The sequence below is a fragment of the Lissotriton vulgaris genome, chromosome 2_1 (assembly GCF_964263255.1).
Source record: "Lissotriton vulgaris chromosome 2_1, aLisVul1.2, whole genome shotgun sequence".
Taxonomy (NCBI): Eukaryota; Metazoa; Chordata; class Amphibia; order Caudata; family Salamandridae; genus Lissotriton; species Lissotriton vulgaris.
In genome coordinates, this window is record NC_141687.1 from 89,810,296 (window position 1) to 89,834,307 (window position 24,012).

Genomic DNA, 24,012 nt, shown 5'->3' on the forward strand with positions numbered 1-24,012 from the left:
TAAGGAAGAGGTACTAGGCAGTTCAGTCGCTCACAGTGGAACCGGGTTCCTGGATTTCTAAAGACAGCTTCAGTCCATGTCACAAGGACTGTCAAACTTCCCTCGAATCAAACGTCCTGAAGATCGGTCCTGAAAGTGCCTGAAAATAGTACCTGAAGTCAAAACATAGCTAGAAACCTCAACCTCCCACTTTCTTCGCCTGTTTACTGTCGCTTCTGCAGCATTTTTCCAAACGTCAATTCTCTTTCTACCACTATAAACTGTAAATGACACTGATGAATCATTGGTATTTGGAAAGAAACAACGCAAGTTCCTGACTCGTTTGTTTATAAAGCCGAGGACACAGTGTACAGCTAAGCTGCATAAGAGTAGGCGAGGCTCGGGGACTGCCGGATTTTGGTTCCGCATGCGGAGCCATAACTTTTCCACATACAAGTACGACGTATCGCTAAGCACAGCTTCTGTTCGACTGCGTACAGCCAGCACGTATCAACCTCGGGGAGAGGAGACTCGTGTTCCACGTACGGTTCACTGCAGTTCACCAAATTAAAAAAATATATATTTTACAAGAAAAGGAAACTGAAGGCAACAAATTACCAGTAAGTGGTTTCATAGCCAGTGAGCGAGAAGTCAGAATGTGTGGGTTGTGCTAAAAAGAAAGGTTATGAAAACCTTTCCCACCAGACTGCCAGTTTATTACTAACTCACAAGCCAGGGGTTGAAGTCTCTGCAAGAGGCGGCAGCGCCCGTGGGAGCACGGGGAGGTCAAAGTGTTCTCTCATCTGAGATGGAGGAGTCTGCCCTATTTCATCGCGTTTAACCGGGCTGTTTACCCCACGTTTTCAATGTTTTATTCTTTAATTAATCCAAACGTAAAAGAGAATCGTCAAGGCACATGATTCATTCAGGAAACAATTTCGGGGTATAGGCCTCCTATGAGAACACTTCCTTTTGCGGCGGCGACCGGCCTAGAGCTACGTTTAATAACCCCTCCTCCCCCCCCTACTCCCCCAGTGATATTTACCATCTAAAACCACAACCGGGCCCGTCACGCCGTATACCACACACTTATCAATCATAATCAAGACATGCCTCTATGCAATCTGCATGGGCCACAGATGTTTTCATATTTCTTTAACCAGCTACTACGCTCGTTTAGGTCTCTTTTGGTCAGTATGCACCAATCCATTTCTGAATACCAGTTCCCTAGTCCAGTTAATATCCGACTACCGTCACCTCTCTATGAGTAACCAAGCACCTTACTGGCTCTGAGCAGGCGGGTCATCAACCCATATTCCCAAAACCAGTTTGACCCACCAAGATTGCCCAGCTCCGAAGACTGTGTTCACACATTCCCATATTCCCAACTTGGCACACTCGTATGACACCTTACAGGTTTGTTGCTGCACAAATTCAGAAACAAGTGTTCTGAGGCAAACTCCTGCAGAAAACTCCTTTCAAATCTTCAGCCTCCACTGGATGGACTGGAACTGAAAAGCTGGTTATAGGCCTGTGGTCTCCCCCAAAAAACGAAGACATTTGTGAAACTGGAACAGGGCTCTACTTCTGCACACCCTGATTTGCGAGGTCATTCCACATTATGTAAACCCAGGCAACTACATAGATCCTTATATAGTGTTAAGCTTAGTCTTAAACTCAATGGGGAGATTTCTGCAGCAAATCACGTTATTTCATATTGTGTAAGAACTAATTATACGTCTTCTTTTGAACTCTTAAATGCTGCACTTTTTAGATCGGAGATGGGCAGACATGCTTTATGGCTTCAGTAGGAAGCTCTAAATTAATAACTTTACATTCATACAATCAAAATCGTGCCACTTTACCTGGATGGTTTTGAGGTATGCCGGTTTTTAGTCGGTGAATACATTTTGCCAGGAGGCGGCTATCTCTAGAAAGACAGGTTGTTATTAAACTTCAAACCCAGGTTTTAAGTGTGGTACTGGTAAACAAGCTGTCTGTTCCAAACTGAGGGTCAGATGGTGGAGCGGAAGCCCCCATTAGCTAGTCCCACTACAGAGAGCAAAGACGTTGCCCCATTAAAGTGGTAGCGACGACTCAGTCAAGACAGCTTAGTCCCAAAATCCTTGAGCACATTGTAGTATCGAAGATTGTCTCAGCGTCTCCTAATAGTGGTCTATCTAGTCAAATGCTTCAATGTGGGCGATCCATATCACCATCAACATTCATCGTGCAGGCCTGTCTGCAGCAAATAGCTGAAGTCTTTGCCCTCTTGCAAATCTTGTCTGGACTGGCCTAGAACCAGAAGTGTTTTTTGTTGTTCCATTGCTGCAAAATCATCTATGCCAGTCAGATTTATGCAAAACGCCGTCACCCCAGCTTGGTTTCTTTAGAAACAGTTGAACAATTACATTTTTTAAAATAGGAGTGACAACTTTCTCGGACGCATCTGGATTAAAACGTGCACATATGTTTAGACATATGAGGTGAAAAGATTTAGTCCGTAAGGGGCAGAAGGTCTATCAAAGACACTCACTCATCCATTATTTGCCATTTGAGGAGATTCCATGATCTCTGGACTGTCATATGCTCTCTACACCTTTGTAGCCTCATCTCTCAAACACAGGTCTTTTGTCGACAATTCCGCTTGCATCGTTATAATAATATTTTGAGGTTTTTGTTGAATACAATTGTTCAACTAAACCTTCTGTGTTTTTGCTAACATGTTTCGACTCCTGCTTAGAGCCCGTTCGGGTCTGGGCCTTTGTCAGGGCTTTGTGTGTGTATCCCTGCTTGACTATGCATGCAAACTATTGAGGCCTAAGGCTCTCACCTGTCTCTGTTCTTGGGAATTTCCTACAAGACAAAAGGATCGGAGAGGTTGAAGATGAACCGTATACGTATTTCCCTATAGGAATTGAAATTCCTAATTATCTACTTGGTCTCTATCTATAAACATTTTCGTGAATTATGGTGGTCCATGTTTGTCTTGCCTTAAGCGCAAGGAAGAAGGAAAAGGGGGGGGTGATGGGGGGGGTGGGGGGGGCGACACCTCCCTGGGGGTACAAAAGTGAGAATTGTGCTGCCAAATGTCTTCAGTGCAGGTATAACATTCTTATTGTTGCTATATCTACAGAGAAGTTCTTTTACTGTTCCGTTTGATTGAAAAATGTTTTTTAGTTCGAAGGACCACCCCATTAGCTATCATGGCTATATCCTACAATTTAATACATTTTTAACATTCAACCATTGTGGACAAATTGTTAGGTGACAAATGTGGGATAAAAACATTCATTCAAGTTGGTGTGCTTACCCTCGATTTTAAGTTTTCAAAGTTCATGAGGTCCTGGAGAATGGGGACGTCTTATTGTCACACACTTTGCAGGTGAAAAACATTCATTAGGGTGAAATAATGCACTCCATTCCTATCACACAACCCATCTATTTTAATTATACCAATTCCTTAGTGTCTCTAAGGAGTCAGTTTAAATTCTTTGGAAAGCTCCGGCCAGAGGCCAGTACTCTGTACCATGTACACTCAGGAAATGCCTATGTAGTTCCAACGCAATAGGTTGCTTTTGTTTGTTTAGAGATGAGCAGGGTGCTCGTATAATTCTGTTTTTACCCTACCGTAATTTGATAAAGTGTTCCTTGCAGGCAAGGTATGCGGGTCTAGAGCTGGTGTTTGGCTGTTTCCTGTAATATGAGAATAAAGTGTATCGAGTAGCCACATTTTTCGGGTTGTAGTTTACTTACCGTTGTAGACTATATTCATCAACTTTAAGAAATTTGTCTTATAGGCGGCAAGGGGGGTTTTGTTATTTTGCATGGTTGGTAAACCAAGTATGCAATCCTGGTTACATAATGTGTTCTGACTCGGTGCCACCGATGATATAAGTGCGTACTTTCTCATACCAGCCCTCTCGTGCAGGCTCCTATTGCCATATCAATCATCCATATCAACACGTACACACTTACTTTGTCAAAGTACGAGCACCGCCTCCTTGTCCGCCGCTGAGTGCCGGACTGATTTCGAGAGACAGTATACATAGGGGCTGTAAGTTCCTGTGGGCGACCATGATGACATCATAACGGCAACGTCATCAGAAAACTGGGACTTGTAGTCCCATTTAATTTTTGTCTGAACTATTGGATCTGAGTCTGTAAATGTGTTAGCGAAAGTCTGTGAACATTTCTTATTTTACAAGAACCGAACACACGTGGTGCCTCTTAGAAAACAATATTGTTTAACCTAACGATCAGCGCCTTCTGTCCTAGTTTGTTATGGATCCTGTTGTGGAAACGAAGGCGATGTGGGCTCGGTTTTTGGCATGTATCTGATTGTTGGGAATCAAATTTCCATTTTCTTTCCCTTTCTTCCCGTTTGCTTTGGACAGGTTGGTGTATTCAAGCAACATTAGGTGATGTCTTGTTTATTTTTTTAATTTGTGTTCTTTTTTTATGTGGATCATTTCATTCTGGAGCCTATTAGAAGCAGGTGGTGGGTTGCTTACGGTGTGTACTCAGCGTTCATCACACATCAAGCAATTTGGCAAAATCACAGCAAGTTTAGTTGAACAATTGCATTCAACAAAAACCTCAAAATATTATTTTAACCATGTTCCTGGTACCCTGTGAATAAAACAAGTTGATGGGTATACCTGTAGATGAGTAAGTCCCCCTGTAGTTCAACCAAGGCCTCCAGCCACGCCAGATTAATATCTCTGACCTTCACCAGGAAATTTTGGCCCCAGTTCAGACACAGATTACTGCCATCGCCATGGTTTAGACACAGAGCCGGAGGACTCTCCTATCCCTTTCAGCCCTACATTCTCTTCCTCAGTATTCACCATATGCTTTTAATCAAAAGGATGTGATTGATTCCACCCTAGGTTTGGTAGATTTATATAATCTGCAGGGGACACTCCCTCAATTATGTCCAGCCTGCAAGGGTTCTAAAAACATCTTGGTCCCAAAGCCTCTGTCTAGGAATACCAGCCATAAATGCAGGGGCAATATAACTCCCTCTTGAACATCTCAGAAACTCCAAATGTGCAACCCATTCTTACTGTCATGAGACCCATGTGCCGCATGTTAGATATTGTTGCTGGGGCTGTAACTGCCATTCCTCTAAATTGTATATGCAAATTAAAATTATGTGCAACATAGAGGTTAATGTTGCAGCGAAATAGAAGAAAATGCTATGGAACTTGCAGCGTCAGACGCCTTTGGCAAAAGAAGCCCACGGTAAAAATCCTAAAACTGCTCGACAGTTTGAGCTAAATTAGATGACGTTCTTTTAGTAATCTAATCAATCATCAAGGAGTGCAAGAAGTCACTACATATGGTGGTGCGGCCTTCCTCAGACCAACAACACTGCTAGCCTCCTTTCAACTTCTTACCCGTCCAGGGCTCAGCGTTTCAATCTATTAAAAGAGACATATTTATAAGGAGATGAGGCCCCTGGAAGGTTTGAGGAGCCACAGCTAACAACTGGCCAAATCCCAAGAAAGAACATTTTTATTAAAGTCCGCCTATATTCCATTTTCAAAAAACCACTAGACAAAACTCAATGTGCATTGTGTGGAAAACGATTGACCCCCGACAACTTATTAGGATAGTAGGCTTCTTTTCTCTCAAATAAACTCAAAGCGAAACTGAACCTATCCCAACCAAACAAAATTCCGAATCCAAGAACGTAATGGTTCTTTACAACAGATATATAGAGAATCCAGCTTAACTACTCAAATACAAGCCTGATTTCAAGGAGCATAGTCCCCTTCAGAGATTCCCAACAGGTCTAAGAGAATTTCCCCTGAAACCTATTCCCCTATGTGTCTCATCAAACACAGCAGGGCTAATGACCCATGAGGAGAATCCATCAGAGCTTGTGGGCCCTAAAGCAACAGGTACGACAACCCAAACCGACAAATTGTCAGTTATTCCAAATGTCATCATGAATATGGCCACTCACCCGATTCCCCGACCACTTGAATTAGCCAGGATCAGAAAGGTGAAGGAGTTAAAATACCTGGCCGGGTTCTGCTGATATGAAGATCTACCCAAAAGCAAGCAGCTCTGATGTATGATCAGTCATGAAGAGCCCGCAAATGGTGTAATTGTGTTTCACCAGTGACTGTCCGCAGTGGCTTCTTATCAGGAAAAGAATCAAACAGCTTCTACCACAAGCATCCAGCCGTATCGTTTATTCTAGATGGTGAAATGTACCCATCAGGGGGGCATTTACACATCAATCTAATGAATAGCCTGTACTTTCAACTGAGCCTCCAAGCCAGCAGAATAGGGCGGGGAGTCAAAATCCTAACAAATTCCAGAATTTGTGACTCCTAATCTTATACTAGCGGCAATAACATTATTATTCAATTCACATCAATCTATTATTCAAGAGGCTCTCATAATGTCCTAAATCGAGGTAATTATTAAGAGTGATAAACAACCTGGGTCCAGTAGCAGGCAGGCGTGGACTGAAATCGCAAGTAAATGCAAGGTTTCTTCTATAGGATAACGGCACATCCCACTGCGCAAAAAACACGTAGGTGAGCTTAATCAGTTGGAATATTGCAGTTTGGGAATTTAAATTTGAGGACAAAGAATGGATCACTTATAAAATCTTACATAATCTGCGGAAGGCCGAAAGGCAGTTTAACAGTTTGGGTCTCAGTGAGTGCAGAAAGCTTATCGAGGAATGGAATCCTCATCCTCATCCAACATCTGGAAATCACCCACTGTGCTTTGATCCAGAACTTCAATGTTTACATGCCACTAGTCAACAAGGGTGATTATCCAGAAACATTAAAACTTAAGTTTCTATCTCACTAATGCTAGCAAAAAGAAGAGATCAGTATAAAGAAAGGACACTGCTTTCACTCTGTTCTTATATACTGGGATTTTAATAACAGACCAGATATATCTTTGAAAGATCAAGCAAAGGTGCAAGCCTAGAAGTCTCTTTTCTTGCCTTGGTTTCCGCCGCTACTATCTTCATGAAGGGGGAAGGGAATCCAATACTTTCTTGATCCAGAACAATCATTTCACACTTAATGGCTGCACTTTTCAGACGACCCCACACCAATACCTTTAGGTCTGGCAATTGAGAACCCTAATAGACTATTTATTAATCAACCAGGAGTTGTTGAACTAAATTATCGACATGCCTATAACTAGGAAAATTGAGTCACCATGATCTATTGTTACTTTATGTATCCTCTCTCTTCCACTTCTTCTAGGGTTTTGCAGCACAGAAGAGTGGCAGGGAATCTAATCTCATAGTACAATCTGGTGGGAAAAAAAGTGCATGGCATAAAAAACGAATTAAAATAAATAACGGGCTGTCGCACTCACTGGAACCAAGCCTACAAGGATAATCCAAGTTTGATCACTGTGGAGAAATTTTAAACACTGATGAAAGTAACACTCTGTTGGAGATGGTGCAGTAGGACCTACAAATAGCCAGGTTCAACCAATCGCTAACAAATGTAGATTGGTTTGATGATGAATGTGCAAAAATGAAGCAGGCACTATCAAAAGTTCTATGTCAGTTGCACCTTTGGGAAGAGGGGGAAGCACTCCTAAAATCCCTGCCACATGAATACAAGAGACCAATTGACTATGCACTTGTATATTTCATGGCTACCCAAGGGCATCCCAGCGCTTATCGGGACACCTTGCACACCTAATCTGATCATGGAAAGAGGAAGATTTTAAGCGGAAGGAGGAAAGAGAAAGGTTTTAAGCTGCTTCCTAAATCTAAGGTAACTAGATTCCAGTCATAGATACTCTGGAAGCTGGTTCCAGAACTTGGTTGCATTATAGGAAAACCGCCAACCCCCAGTTCATGACCGCTTGATCATAGGAACAATGAGTAGTCGTTTGTTACTGGATCTAAGAGTTCTGTTGGGGCAGTATAATTGCAGCATTGACTGAAACAGTGAAGAACCCTTTCCGGAAATCGATTTATAGACAATACAAATAGCCTTAAACCTAATTCTTTCCTGGATGGGGAGCCAATGCAGCTGACCAAGAGCAGGTCTGACTGAGACACGTTTGGGCGTGTTCATTAGAAGGCGAGCTGCACAATTCTGAACAATTTGCAGTATCTTAGTGGAGCACCCAAATAGACTGCATTCGCATAGTCAAGGCGAGATAATATGAGTGGCTGGACCAAAATACGTCTGGCGTCAAAAGGAAGAAGGGGGAGAATCTTCCTTAGCATCCTTAGTAGTCTATAGCAATTTGCTGCGACTTTGCGAGCCTGTATTTTGACGACATCTGCTGCTGGCACGTCGACGACGGTTACGTCAACGTCACCTATGTCGACGAAGAGGTCTATGGGCTCTAGACCGGTCTTATCGACTATTCCTATCCTCTCGTCGACGAAAAAGAAACAGAAAACTCACTCGTCATTGACGACATCTTCATCGACGAGACCTGTAAAATCTTCGGCGTTGATCCCGTTGACGAGTGCTTTGTTGTCGGCTACATAGTCATTATCGTCGACGACCACTTGTCGTCGACGTTGAAGACCTCATCGACGCCACACCCGTCGAGGACAGCGCCGTCGACTGACACCGTTGACGATGGAATCCTCATCTGCCTCCTCGTCGTCGCTTCTGCCGTCATCATCACTTAAGTCAACGACGTCTTCGTCAACGGTGACTACCTACTCTTTTGCATCGTTGCCATTTCAACGTCAGGTTCTGGTCTTTCCAAAGCCGTACCACTATACCAGCGTCGCCAGGTTCCGGTAGACCAGTTGTCTATTCAAGACAACAAGCAGCCACCTTCGTCATTGTTTGCCACTGGCTCTGAAGAGGACTCTGGTTCAGAAGAGGAAGACTTTGGCCCTTTTGGGGCTGTACACAGTCCTTCAGAATTAGTCATTAAGTGCCAGGACTATGGTGAGGAACCTGAAGGAAATTATTTTCAGGATGAAGAACAAGCGGTGCAGGTTCCAACAGCGACACTGCCTCTGTCTCTCCTTTCTAACCTACAATATATGTTGGAGGATTAGAACAGGCGATTTCCCCCATCCAATCAGGGTTCGCCAGTACCGCGAGCTCCTGTGCCTGTAGTACCTCCTCCTGTAGATCCGCTACCACCACCTTCTGACGTCAGTTCGGATACACACTACTGTCTATGCCGATGATGAGGATGACGTTCGCCCCGATCGTGAAGAGGGCGAAGTCCAGGATGATGACAAAGACGACAACACCATGGTCGATTGGGACAACTACCAAATCCAGACGCCGTCCCCTCCTCCAGTGACACCTGGGGATTCCCCACCAATGGACATTGCCAGCTTCCATCAGTTAATGGACAGAGCGGCTCAACGATTTAAACTGCCAAGAGCCCAAAGAGAAGAGGACTGTTTCCTGTATGATTTTAAGAATCAGCCATTTAAGCAGGTCCATACAGTCCCCATTATTGATTTCATATGGAACGAAGGGTTGAAACTTATGCAGACACCAAATACCATCCCTGCGCAAATGCCTCGCCTAGAAAAGAAATATAAGGCACCCATTGGTTCCCCTGCGTGCCTGATTTCGCAGCCGAAGCCTGATTGGGTGGTCACTCAAGCTGCTCGGCGACGCTCAAGGAACCCAGCATCACCTATTACAGCTCCTCCAGATCGGGAGGGTCGTCGCCTGAACGCCATTGGGTGGAAATTTTCATCAATGGCCTCTACCACGGCGAGAGCAGCGAAAGCTTTAATGATTCTAGGGCGATACGATCGTCAGATTTGGTCTGACATGGCTGCCCTTGTATCCCTCATCCCGGAGCCCTCCAGGGCTGAGGCCTTGAAAATTTTGCAGGAGAGAGAGCAGCTGAGGAGATCATGGACTGCTCAGTGGACATCGCATCGACTGGTTTCCGACAGCTTGCAGAGGCAGCTGTGTTGCGGCGACAGGGATGGCTCCGCTGCACTTCATTTCGTCAAGAGGTACAGGCAAAGATCCTGGATATGCCGTACGATGGAGAGTCACTCTCTGGGGCACATGTTGATGAGGCTCTCCAAGTCATTAAAAAGAACACTGACACTGCTCGCTCTTTAGGGACCTTACAGTTCCGTAAACAACCTTTTTGTGGCGCACGTGGACGCAGCACAAACTGCAATTTTCATGGAGGATCTCGTCAAAAATACTCCTATAACCAGGGCAATCAGCGCTACTCTTCCCAGCAGCAGCAGTCCTCCCGTCAGCAGTCCTCCAAATCCTATAGAGGAAAGTCTGCATATAAAGGATCTACCTCTAAACAACAATGACTTGCCTTCCCCCCCAAAGGTTGGAGGTCGAATCTCCCTGTTCTTTTCTCAAATGGTCCTCCATCACCTCAGACCGCTGGGTTCTGCACATTGTAGCGAAGGTCCATGCTTTGGAGTTCGTCAAGATTCCTCCTCCCACTCCTCCATCCGGCCCGCCTCCACCCCACCTCAAGGAGTTGTTCCAACAAATTTGGATTATGATTACGAAGGGCGCCATCGAAGTGGTTCCAAAGTCTCAAAGAGGAAGGGGGTTCTATTCCCGTTTTTTTCCTTATCCTCAAGAAATCAGGAGACTGGCGTCCGATTCTGGACTTACGAGCGCTGATCAAATATCTCAAATCCCAATCTTTTCGTATGCTCACGCTCATGGAGATTTTGCGTCTTCTGTCCCAAGACGACTACATGATCACCATCGACCTCCAGGATGCTTACTTTCATGTGCCAATTCTTTCACGTCATCGAAAGTACTTGCGCTTACGAGTGGGACGGAGAGACTTTCAGTTTCGGGTGCCGCCTTTCGGCCTCCGCTCCGCCCCTTGTGTCTTCACGAAAGTGTTAGCTCCTGTGATGGCCTATCTGCGGCTCCAGGGCGTCCACATTTTTCCATACCTGGACAATAGCCTTCTCAAATCTCAATCTCGCAGCCAGTTGGTTCAGGACACTCAACGCTGTCAGGAGGTCTTCTGCTCCCTCGGCCTCTCCATCAATGCCGAGAAGTCCCAGTTTGTCCCAGCTCTCTGTAGAACCTTTCTGGGCGCTACCCTGGACACTTCCGTAACCAAAGCGTTCGTGTCTCACGAGCGTCAGCTGAAGATACTCCGCCTCGAGGCTCGTATTTGCGCAAAACAGTCCGTTTCAGTCCGGATCTTGAAGTCCTTTCTGGGGATGACATCGTCATGCATTTCTCTGATCCCAAATTGCAGATTGAAAACTCGCCCTATTCAGGAAGAACTGGACGGGCAATGGCGTCAAGTCAGCGGATCCTTCAACGACATAGTCTGTGTCACCGCTCGCTTGAAAGCGGTTCTCCAGTGGTGGGCGCAACAGTCCAACATCGCAGCAGGGGTCACTTTCCTCACCACCGCTCCGGAACTCACGATGACGACGCACGCATCCTTAGAAGGGTGGGGTGCTCACCTTCAAGGTCTGTCGATCAAGGGCAAATGGACTCTGCCTCAGCGCTCTTGGCACATCAACCGGCTGGAATTGATGGACATCTTTCTAGCCCTTAAGTTGTTCCATCCTGTGATCAAGGGGGAGTCAGTCCTTATCCAAACGGACAACACGACCAGCATGTACTATGTCAACAAGCAGGGCGGAACCAAATCTCTCTTGTCTCGTCTGGCACAGTCGATCTGGGATTAGGAAATCAGTCACTATATCACCCTGACTGCCATTCATCTGCCAGTAGTCTCCAACATCCTAGCAGATTCCCTCAGCAGATCCACGTCTTCCACCCACGAGTGGCAGTTACACCAACCAACACTCGACCTAGTCTTTCGACGGTGGGGCCATCCACCCTTGGATCTCTTTGCAACACCTGAGAACCGGAAATGCCCATCTTACGCAGGTTGGCACCCCCACCCCGGATCGTGCAGGAATGCCCTTTTGATGAACTGGTGCAATCTATTAACCTACGCTTTTCCTCCGATTCCACTAGTTCCTGGTGTGCTGTGGAAGATGCGGAGACAACATTGCCACATCCTCCTGATCGCTCCCAGATGGCCTCGACAAGCATAGTTCTCGGAGCTACTTCTCTCCCAGTGCGAGCCCATACTTCTGCATCCTCGAGTGGATCTCCTCACGATGGACGGGGTCAAGTATATCATCCGAACCCCTCGTCTCTGAAATTGTGAGCATGGAACCTGGGCACCTTGAATTTTCCCATTTAAATATCTCACTATCATGCGGGGACATTCTCGCTCAGGCAAGAGCTCAGTCTACAGTCAAAACCTACAAACTCAAGTGGAAGAGGTTTGTCATTGGTGCGCAGATGCCAATATTCATCCTCTTCATTCCACTCCGGTTCAGCTTCTTCCGTTCTTTCTGCAACTGGCTCAATCAGGACTTTCACATTCCACTTTGAGAGTCTTCTTGGCGGCGATTTCCTGCTACCGTAAAGATGGTTCCAGCTCGCTCTGCTCCTCCAGAGTCATTCGCCAGTTTTTCAAGGGATTATTCCAGAAGTTTCCGCCCATTCGGCGTCCTCCTCCCACTTGGCATCTTAATGTCGTACTGGCTCAACTAATGAAAGCACCATTCGAGCCCATCCACAGAACGGACTTAAAATTTCTCACCTGGAAGGTTGCCCTTCTCCTTGATCTGACATCCTCTCGAAGAGTAAGCGATATTCACGCTTTCACCATTAAACCTCCATTTCTCCAATTCAAATCGGACTGTGTAGTGCTTTGCACCAACCCTACTTTCCTTCCTAAAGTACCTACCGACTTTCACATTAACGAACCTGTGTTCTTAAAAACATTCTTTGACAATCCTCAATCTCCGGCGGAACAACGCCTACATTCCTTGGACATTAAAAGAAGTCTTAAATTTTACATCAATAGGACGGCACCTTTTGGCAAGTCTGATCAACTATTCATTGCCTATAGACGCATGCGCAAGGGACGTCCTGTTGCCAAACCAACTATTGCACGTTGGATTTCTGCCATCAGCAAGCCGGCAGGCCTCTTCAGTCTTCCGTAAGGGCCCATTCCACCAGGGCGATGTCATCTTCGACTGCCCTGTTTGCCGGTGTGCCGCTTCATCAAATCTGCAGAGCGGCCACGTGGTCCAGCAGGCACACGTTCACGGAACACTACTGCCTGGATGCCATCAAAGACGCAGATAAGGCAGTGGGACAGGTAGTGCTTCACAATCATTTTAACTAAGGTGAGCCTATTGCCTTCCTCCATTAAGGTTATTTTGCTTATGGTTATTACTTGCATGACTTTATTATAGTCAATGGAGTGTTCTTCCATGTTGTTGCATGGTTTTTAGGTTTTGCCTGGCGAAAGCGGCGCTCTGCGAAGCTTTTTCGCGCAGGCGAAAATCTAATGAGTATAGTATGGAGCTTGGAATCCGCCCCTGTCTTCCATTGGCTAGCTCCATAAATGGAGGCTAGCCATTGGAAGACATTTGTCCGTCAATGCAGGACCAGATTCGGGGGCGTTCCCGAGAATTTTTGGCTTTTGGCTACGTCAGCCAAAAGCCGGGAACGCCCCCGAATCTGGTCCGGCATTGCCGGCACCCGCCTTCCTGCTCGGGGCCGGGGAGTTTCGTGAAAAACACCCCGAGCGCTTCATAGCGCTTTTCTGCCCTAGCGAGTGCTCACCTCGCTTTTTTTGTAATTAAATTGTCCCCTGGCAGGTGCCCAGGGACCTTGCCGCTATTGTTTATTTTCACCTCGAGGGAGCCCACCCCTCGGTGAATTCACTCCCCGCCTGCAGTAGTTGAGACGGGCCACCGCGCTGCCCGCGACGACCCGGAAGCTGAGGGGGCGACCCGGAAGTCACCCCCCCCCCCCCAGCGTGGACAAGGAGGAGCAGCTGCACCCACCGGCAGGGCTCCATGGTGGAAGAGGAGCCCCGCCGCCGCCCGTGAGAGCACCCGGCCCCAAGAAGCGGGACCGGGTGAGGAAGAGCTGCAGCGAAGTCCCGCCCCCCCAGCGCGGACAAGGAGAAGCAGCTGCACCCACCGACAGGGCTCCATGGTGGAAGTGGAGCCCCGCCGCCGCCCGTGAGAGCACCCGGCCCCAAGAAGCGAGACCGGGTGAGGAAGAGCTGCAGCGTCCAAGTACCGGTGAGTGCGGCCGCAGAGAAGGGAGGGGCGCCGGGACACGTCCATTACCCGGATCTCGCTACATGGACGCGCGGACCGGATGCGTCTTCTGACCTTCTGACTCAGGTGAGAGCCATCTGGTCCACCCGATGCTGACCGCAGTAGCCCCTTATCTCTCTCTGACCTCATTCTTATTTTCCCTCCCAGGTCGCCTCGAATAGTTCTGGACGCACCCGTCCAGTACAGTACTCCCACCTTTGGCACGGGGTGCCCTGGTCGTTTACTGTACTTTTTACCACGTGGCCGACTTTGTATCCAGTAGTCGCCACCAAGGTAAGACCCCCTGCCACTGTCAGTCATCACGCCGCTCGCACTCTCGTCCTCTGATAATCACCCCGTACTTTTTTTCTTTTTTTGTGTCTTCCGAAGAGCACCTGGACATCCACAGAGCGCAGCAGGTGAAACGTGCATCATTTTACATTCCTTCCGACTAGCGGTTCTTCCATGATTTCCTCCCCCCCCGCCCTCCTCTGTGACTTGTACACCTTTGTGGGGTTCTTCTTGTGTTATTGACACACGATATTAATATCCTCTTTCTATGTAGACTCAACTAAGGTCTCTCTCTCCCAGAGACTGTTTTTAGACCATGCACTACTTGAGGTTCTTACATGTCACTATATGACACTATATTACCTTCTCCTACCACTCTCCAGTGTCACCTGCGTAACTGCCTTTATTCATTCTCCAGTGCGTTTGTGTGCTTAATACACGTATCATTACGAACTCTCGTCCTTTTCATTTACGTGACCCCCTTAGATTTGCCTGTAACTTCGCTTGGGCTCGGGCTTGCAGTGTGTGTGGGGGCTTGCAGTGTGTGTGGGGGCTTGCAGTGTGTGTGGGGGCTTGCAGTGTGTTGGGGGGCTTGCAGTGTGTTGGGGGGCTTGCAGTGTGTTGGGGGGCTCGCAGTGTGTGGGGGGCTCGCAGTGTGTGTGGGGGCTCGCAGTGTGTTGGGGGGCTTGAAGTGTGTGGGGGGCTCGCAGTGTGTGGGGGGGCTCGCAGTGTGTGGGGGGGCTCGCAGTGTGTGGGGGGCTCGCAGTGTGGGGGGGGCTCGCAGTGTGGGGGGGGCTCGCAGTGTGTGTGGGGGGCTCGCAGTGTGTGGGGAGGCTCTGTGGGTGTGTGGGGGGGCTTTGTGTGGCTGTGTGTGTGGGAGGCTCTGTGTGGGTGTGTGTGTGTGGGGAGGCCTCTGAGTGTGTGTTGGGGGGCTCTCTGTGGGTGTTTGTGTGTGTCATTTGCGAGAGATAAAGCTAGTGGCATTGTAAATGACAATGCCATTTATTTATGTTAAAAAAAACATAAATAAAAATATTGTCAAGAGCAATGCCAATAGCTCAAACTTTAACAAAGGCAAAACCATTGCATTGTAAATGCTTGTTGTTATATTTAGCCTGTCTCTTTTCTGCCCATGGGATTTCACTGTGACTCACATGATGTCACCACTAGAATGTTTGGTGACATCATGGAGTGTTGGGGGCTTTGCCCGGCCTCAACTGGCAGTTGGCACCAGGCAGGCTGAGTGACAAGGAGGTCACTCCTGGTGGGTCTTTTACATTATCATCTTAATTACCTCACCTGAAACCCAACCTGAATAAAGTAACCTAAAATATACGTGGCTTGAGGACTTCCATTTACAACAGTTTTCTTCAAGCCTTTTTCGGCTACTACTGCTCACTATTCTATTCAAGCATGTGAATCTATGAAAGACACCCCAATACTGGAGAAGAACAATTGTTACTTACCTCTAAACAGGTGGTTCTACAGTATTGGTGTCTTTCATAGATTCACATGCGACCCACCCACCTCCCCTCAGAGGCTCTCTTCTCCTCATAGATTCTATTGTCACTTCTGTGCTACGAAAATATGAGGAACTGAGCTCTGAGGACAAGGTTCTGGAGGGGTGCTGGCGCCCGATTGGCTGCAGTTTGGACTAATATAATGACATGGATATGTTGCAAGTGTTTTTTTCTCTCTACCATGTATTCCTATGTAGGAATTATGTCTTGGTATTTCTATGCATTCTACTGTGTATTTTTTATGTGTTATGTTTTTACTTACTTATGTTATTAGCATCTTATTACTATGATATTTACCGTTGGACTTCCACTTCGACGACAGGGAATATTCAAGCATGTGATTCTATGAAAGACACCAATACTGGAGAACCATCTGTTTACAGGTAAGTAACAATTGTTCATCTTGCTGACTGAGGGAGTCCACTAGCTAGGTGTCGTCCGCATAGGTGACAATGTGGATCCCCCACGGAAGCACCACATCTGCCAGACCTGTAGCTGTTAAACATGGTGGGACTTAAAGAAGATCCCTGGGGGACTCCACACTGCAGAGGTATCTGCTCTGATACGGCATCCTCCTCGTAGACAGAAAAAGATCTGTCTTTGAGAAAGGACTGCAGCCATCTCAGGGCGACTCCTGTCACCCCTACTTCACTGAGGCTTTGGACCATAAGTTGATGGTTAACAGTATCAAACAAACATAAAAAAATTAATTGCACACCCATCTACGAGCATGGGAAGCCCTTAAAAATGTACTTGGAGAAACGGTTAATACCGGCTGCTGGAACAAGGTCAACTGGGGTCGCAAAGGGCCTTCAATACTAGTCTCAGTTATTATCTCAACCGAATGGGTCAATCATTTAGGGGCAATATACGAAAATGTAGCACCATCTGTCTCTACCGAGTTGTGACCCTGATCAAAGTAAGGACACTTCATTTCAAGAGCAAGACAGGCTCACGCCTGCAGTTGCCTCCAACAGTAGGAAACGGACAAATAAACTCACAGAAGAAGAAATCTGAATACCCATCTTTTCCCAAAAGCGAAATAAGGTTAGGGGCTGAGAGTGTCCCAAGCAATATGTTTCGGAGTATGGCATCTCTGTGGGCTCCTGTATTAACAGCACCATTTAATGCAGATTGGATAATGGTGAAGGTCCCAGCTTCCTGGTCAACAGCAGTCATAGTGCCCCTCCATAAAAAGTGGCCACAGAACGATTCAGCTAATTACTGTCAAAGCTCACTGCTTGACAGTGCTGGAAAGGTTTATGGAAAGACAGTTGCCTCCGGGGTGGAAACCTGGGTTTAGGTTAATAATACACTGTTATCGCTCCGGGCCGGCTTCAGGAAAGCCCATAATACAGTCGCCAATCATTGATATACAATATGCATCATAAACAAGTCATTATAAAAAATACAACGTTCATAGATCTTAAGACAGCATTTGACTGTCGATAGAGATTAACTTATGGCAGTCTCTCCACAATATAAAACTCCTATGAGACCATGTGAAGGCTGTACAGATGCTACATCAAATCAACACAGCCTCAGTTGGGTGCAAGGTAAAAGGATAACTGATGCCAAACTGTGCAATAGAAAGCAGGTATGACAAGGTTGCATCATGGTGCTCTTACTATTTATTTAATCATTTCATAAACAATGTTGGCAGAATAATATTGGACGTCCCTTTCATTGGGGGAATAAAATTCCAATATTACTATACGCAGATGATGCCGTCCTGCTTTCCTACAACGAACTGTCAATGCCTAAATTATTGGGCTGCTTCAAAACCTACTGCACCAAGAAAAACCCTGTGATATATAAAATGAAAACAAAATTTATGATAGCAAATTGCCGGAACCCCCTGAAGACAACCTTCAAAATAAATGGCAGTTGCCTGACCAGAGTCCATTTCTGTGACTACTTGGGGAAACAGATTCGATGATAAGTTATCTTGGTTCGAGCAAGCGCCAAAAGCGAAGGTACCATCATTTATAAACATGGCTTAACTTGCCGTCTGACTGGCATTCCAGTCCCAGACTGTGAGAATACTGCCTTTTCTATTGAGTTCTCTCCAGTCCTCACATTCTCCGGTATCCTGATACACCGAACCCCTAGTCCCTCAGTGGAATTCTGTAACTCACTACCAGACCTGGCTGCAAACCTTGCTAGTTCATTGGCCAATTTCACTTTACTGGGGGATTTTAATCTCCATTTTGATGACCCTCTTCAGACATCTGCTAACAAACTTACTAAGGACTTAGCAGCCTTCCATCTTATTAAAAAAATTAGCGAACCCACTCTTATAAAGGGTCACTTATTAGACCCCATTTTTTCGAATTTAGAGGATCTATCTGGAGGGAAACCCATTACTGTCCCATGGTCAGACCATTTTCTTATTCCTCTCATTTGGTCACCACCCCATTTAGCCCCATGTAAATTCCCAACGCATTCAAAAAGGTGTCCTTGGTCCAAACTTTCAATCGAACAATGGACCTCAGTATTGGAAGAAACTAAACCAGCGCCCTCTTTAAACGTGGTCACGGGCAATGACAATTTTAACAATTGGGTCCAAAAATCCTTAGATGTTCTTGCTCCCGTAAAAAGCATCAAAAACAAAAGGGGTCACCCAAAAACCCTGGTATTCTGCTATACTACGGGGCCTGAAACAAAATTGCAAAAAACTCGAGAGAGTTTGGAGGAGAAGCTTCTCACGTGATAAGAAAAAATTATATAGAGAAAGCATTCATCATTATAAACCCGAAATCAAGGCAGCTCAGGCAGACTACTATGGAAATAAAATCTTAGCAGCACCCAACTCCTCTCGTGAGATTTTTAGTATTGTTAAAACTCTCTCCAAAGTTCCCCCTCCACCTGTCGCCCCTGATATTGCGGGAGTTCAATGTGATAAGCTAGGAGTTTTTCTCGAACAAAATTGAAATTATCTATTCCTTATTACCCTCCGTCAAAAAGAATTCCTTAGCTCCCCTATCTTTTTGCAACCAGGCCACTTTGTACATAATCACGGCAATGGAGATGTCTGTTTTAGAAAGCCTCCTATTCAAGGTGAAGAGTGAGTGGCTCACCCAAGGATCCTGGCCCTTTAGGGAAACTTAAACAGGTACCAGTCGTGGTCTAGCCTGTCATCTTAGACCTTATTAACATCTCACTCTCCTCAGGGGTAGTGCCTCCCTTGTGGAAGGAAGCCATGGTAAAGGCTCTGTTAAAAAAACCTAGTCTTGATCCCTCCGACCTGGGAAATTATCGCCCTATTTCTTTGCTCCCTGGGGTAAGTAAAATTACCGAAAAATATTTCAATCTAATATTATCATCTTACTTGGAGACTCATAACCTTCTCCATCGACCTAGACAGGTTTTCGCCTACTACAGGGAACGGAGACAGCCCTTCTCTCAGTAGTGGAAGAGTCAAGAAGGATAGTAGACTCCGGTGGCACCGCAGTGGTCCTCCTTCTTGACCTCAGCGAGGCCTTTGATACCCTAAACCATCAGATTCTGATCCATAGGCTCAGTAAATTAGGTATCACTGGAACTGCCCTGGCATGGCTACACTCTTTCCTGAACAACAGATCCTTCCAAGTCTTTGACAATGAAGTCACCTCCAAACGGACACCCCTTCGTTGTGGAGTGTAGCAGGGATCTTCCCTAAGCCCCACCTTGTTTAATGCTTATACCTGCACCCTCGCTGAGGCAGTCTTACCCTTAGGAGTTCACTTAGTCACCTATGCAAATGATACGCAACTGGTGATTGGGCTCAATAGAGCGGAAAATTTCCCTCCCTGCCTTAGCCTGTGCCTGGAAGAAATTGCAAGATGGATGAGCGTCTCTTTCCTAAAATTGAATGGGGGAAAGAGTGAAGTTATGATCCTAGGAAATGAACCTCCCCATGACTTGAATGAAATCTGGCCTACCTCATTGGATCCATTCCCCACTCCTAAGACCCAGTTAAAGAGTTTGGGTGTATGGATCGATCATGAACTTACATTTAAAACTCAGGCTCGGAAGACGGCTGCCTTATGCTACGGGATCCTTAAAATGATCCCGAAGGTCCTTCCTCTCCTGCCTTTTCAGGCTAGGAAAATGATGGTCCAGGCTCTGGTTCTATCTAGGCTGGATTATGCTAATGCCCTCTATTTGGGTGCTCCTGTTGCCACTCTCTCCAAAATACAGACTACTCAAAACTGGGCAGCAAGACGCTTATTGGGCATTCCTAAATACCACTCTGCTACATCTGCCCTGAAATCCCTTCACTGGCTGCCAGTTAAGGAGAGAGTTAAGTTCAAATCCTTGTGTATGGTTCATGAATCTTTATTTAAAACTGGGCCCTCTATTCTTCATAGTATTATCTAGCCTTACGAGCCCAACCGATCCCTTTGTTCAAAAACAAAGAACTTGGCCATTATCCCTACGATCAGGAAGACCAGAAGTGGAGGCCGATTATTTTCATTCAACGCTGCCAGACTCTGGAACTCCCTTCCCTCCCACCTGCGTACAGAATCCAACCACCTTTCCTTTTGTAGATCCCTGAAAACATTTCTCTTTCCTAACTGAGTGACCATTGCACCGTTGCTACTGTTAGCACTGGGGTGCCTCCGGGTAGCCATGCGCTATATAAATGTTTTCACAATTACCTCTTGCTGTGAAAGAACCTTTAATACTTAGGCGCAGGGCACACCTGCTTTTTGAGGAAAGATGTCCATCTAAAAGAACAGGCTGATTTGGACCGACCATCTGATGCCCATCTGCCTATGGGCTAGTCAACTGGCAGGTTCCATGGCTGTTGGTGTATATATGTAATGACAGCACTGCAAAGGGCGGAGCCCTGCATAGGGAAGTCATCTGTCTGAGACAACAGCACCCCACTGGAAAGAGCCGTTGCCATAGATTGCAATCTGTAGTGTCTACCAGTGCGCCCCTGCAGTAAACTGGCCCTTTATTTGAATGTCCACCCGCCGACGAGAACGTCACCGCACTAGTCGGCCCGCCGGCCGCGCGCTCCCGCGGCGCGAGCCTGAACTTGCAGTGACTGATGCGGAAGGGCTGAGGATTCCCTCGCTGCAGAGCAGGCGGTCGAGGAGGCGGGACCCGCGAGCACGTGGCATGGGCGGGGTTGCACACGTCACAATGCCTTGTAAACCCGCTGTGGCAACATTCCGGCCGCCTCGTGATGGGAGGCACGTGACCCGGGTGGAGCCAGGCGCTGCGTGTCACACTGACCCCACACACTACAAGAGCCGTGCCTTGGAGATCGGGGAGTATGCACGGGGGGAGGGCTTTGAGGCGCCTTCTGTCTAGCGACATGGCTGGAGCCATGCAAGTACACGCAGGCTAGCACGTAAGCATCATCGCCGGCAGGAACAACGAAGGAACCTCCACTGTGAGGTGTTTCACAACGGATGCAGTGTGCCTCAATCCGCCCCACCCCAACGAAAGCACGGCTGCACTGTGCAACAATGAGATTCTCCAGCAGCTCCGAGGCTGGCGTCGTTGCAGCGTGAAAAGATCCTTTCCCACTATGTGTAGCCCCCGGGAAGCCCTGCTGCAGTGCGGAACAATGCTGCCGCCGATGCGGGGGCAGTGCTGCAGTGCAGAGTAATGAGTAACACACCACTTGAGAGAAGCTGGTGTGTGGAACATGCCCTCGCTCGGGGACACTACTGCAGTGTGGCGCTGTGACCCTAATTACATACAGATTCCACGGCTGAAGAATAAAAGCCCCCACCCCTATTAAAAGGGTACCGCAGTGGAGCGCAACCCCCACCCTCTGATGAGGAGGACATTGCAATGTGCAATCACAACCTCAGTTCCCACTGTTGCATCGTAAAACAATGCTCTCTAAGCGCCCTGCTACAATGTAAAACAATGCCACCAAATGAGGGGCTTGCCTCACACTTCAGTGAGGAAGCTACAGCGTGCTCTGCACACAGACTGTATGGAGGCACTGCAGTGTAGACCAGACCGATCTCTCCACCCTGCCTCGTACGGAGGGAGGGTGCGCCTCCAGGAGGAGACTGCTGCAGTGTAGAACACCGACTGTACGGAGGCACTGCAGTGTAGATCCATCTCTCCTCCCTGCCTCGTACGGAGGGCACTGTTGCACGGATACAATCCCTTCTCTAAGACGGACAAACACTGGAGCATAGGTTTGCCCACCACTGTGCACTGCTGCAGTGTAGAACCCTCATACTGACGGTAAAGAAAGAGACACGCAGTGACCGCATTCCCCACCAGTGCCCTGCTGCACTGTAGCACCCTCACTGACGGTGCAGTTGGACTGAAACAACCCTTTCTTTAAGATCAGTGATCGCATTCCCCACCAGGACACCGTAGCACCCTCACTGGCGGTAGAGGTGCACGGAAACGACCCCTTCTTTAAGAGACACGCAAAGTGATCGCATTTCCCACCAGTGCCCTGCTGCAGTGTAGCACCCTCACTGGCGGCAGTTGCACCGAAACGACCCCTTCTCTAAGAATGAGACGCGCAGTGACACCAGTGCACTGCAGAACCCTCACACTGACGGTACAGTTGCACGGAAACGACGCCTTCTGTAAGGATGAGACACAGTGAAAGCATTCCCCGCCAGTGCACTACTGCAGTGGAGCACCCTCACACTGACGATACAGTTGCACGGAAACGACCCCTTCTGTAAGGTTGAGACACACAGTGAAAGTATTCCCCATCAATGCACTGCTGCAGTGTCTGCAGTCATTCAGATCCTTGCAGCCTCCGTTCATTGCATGTGCGGAGGATTAGTCTAGACCTGAGGGGCGAGTCATGCTGCACCCAGAAGCCCCCTCCCCAACCCCACTGACACTGCCCCATCCCCCACGGAGCCCCCACCTTACCACGTGCTCGCTGCTGCTGCTGGGCCTGCCATTCCAAGAACATGGCTGCCTCCAATAGGGTCTCCAAGCTCATGTCTGGGCCGCTTGCTCGGCCCGGGTGCAGTCAGCGGCCTCGGCTCCTCCTCACAACCCTTAGCCCGAGCCCAGCGCAAAGCAGGGCGACAAGATGGCGGGGAGTGAGCACAACAAGGAGAGCCGGGGAGGGGCAAAGCCCAGGCGAGAGTAAGGGCGGAGCGCTGGGCTACAGGGGTGGGAGTGGAGAGGTGCTGACAAAACCTGGCATGGAGTGGGCAGGCGCTCCACAACAAGGGCAGCGAAAGTGCAAAACAGGCCTGCTCAAAGCCGACGAGGGGAGGGGTTCAAACAGGGGGTATGAAGGGATGGTAAAGGGATGTGGGGGCGGCATAGCAAACACTCCAAGTATTTCCAGGTATTCTGCAAAGGAGGAAACCAGAAGATTTTTTATTTATTTTTTGTATTTTATTTAATGCGAATTTATATAGTGCGAACATTACCCGAAGGTGTCAGAGCGCTTTACAAAAGAATCAGTTGCGATAAATAAGGATTTAGGATGACATGAGTTTCATAAAAGATACAAACAGAAAAAATTTGCAAATGTACAAGTTGTAAAGTCCCACAAGGAAGAGATACAAGATATACAAGACAAACCATGACATAGGATTATTTAAAGCACACCTGCAGTCTGCTGTCTTAGGTTTTTCCCCAGACTTGAACACGCAAAATAGGTTTATGGTCCCGATCTCAGATGTAACTATAATCCAACTACAACACAGGGAGAGTGTTACCTGGATACCCTTTTCCGAGTCCTGGAGTTGCCTGTAACAATTCAGTGCATTCTGAGACGTATAGTGTTATTTGTGTACTACTGAATTATTATTATTATGTCTCTTATATAGCCCCAGAATCGACCCCCGAAGGGGTATCTCCGCGCTTGCCTTGGGAACCCGTCCTGGTTTTTCCCTGTGAGATAGCCCCTACAGGGCATCCCCAGGGTGAAAGCCAGGCATCCCACCGCGGGGGGCCGTTGTGGAGACTAAGCAAGCTTAATGCCCAGAGTTGCAGAGTGTGAACCCATGATTAGGTCAGGCACCGAAGCGAGAATTATCGAGTCCATGGGCATTTGAGCTCAAGACCCTGCCGCGTCGGGAATTGAACCCTGGTCCCGGGTCTGACCTCTGCTTCAGGGTCTGCCTGCTCTAACCAGTGAGCCACACTTCTCCACACTGAAGCAATACAATACATAAT

At 47.4% G+C, this 24,012-nt stretch overlaps 1 protein-coding gene across 2 annotated transcripts in view; it reads right to left on the minus strand.

The window, feature by feature from the left end:
* MNT (MAX network transcriptional repressor) overlaps positions 1–23,181 on the minus strand; it is a 204,073-nt gene extending 180,892 nt beyond the window's left edge. Inside the window, exon 1 of one of the 2 annotated variants that reach the window (XM_086954513.1) lies at positions 22,747–23,181. In XM_086954513.1, the coding sequence (XP_086810639.1) occupies positions 22,747–22,819 (73 nt within the window). In that variant the 5' untranslated portion in view covers positions 22,820–23,181. The remainder of the gene's footprint in view (positions 1–22,746) is intronic. The other variant, XM_086954512.1, reaches the window with a different exon arrangement.
* Between the last annotated feature and the right edge of the window lie 831 nt (positions 23,182–24,012).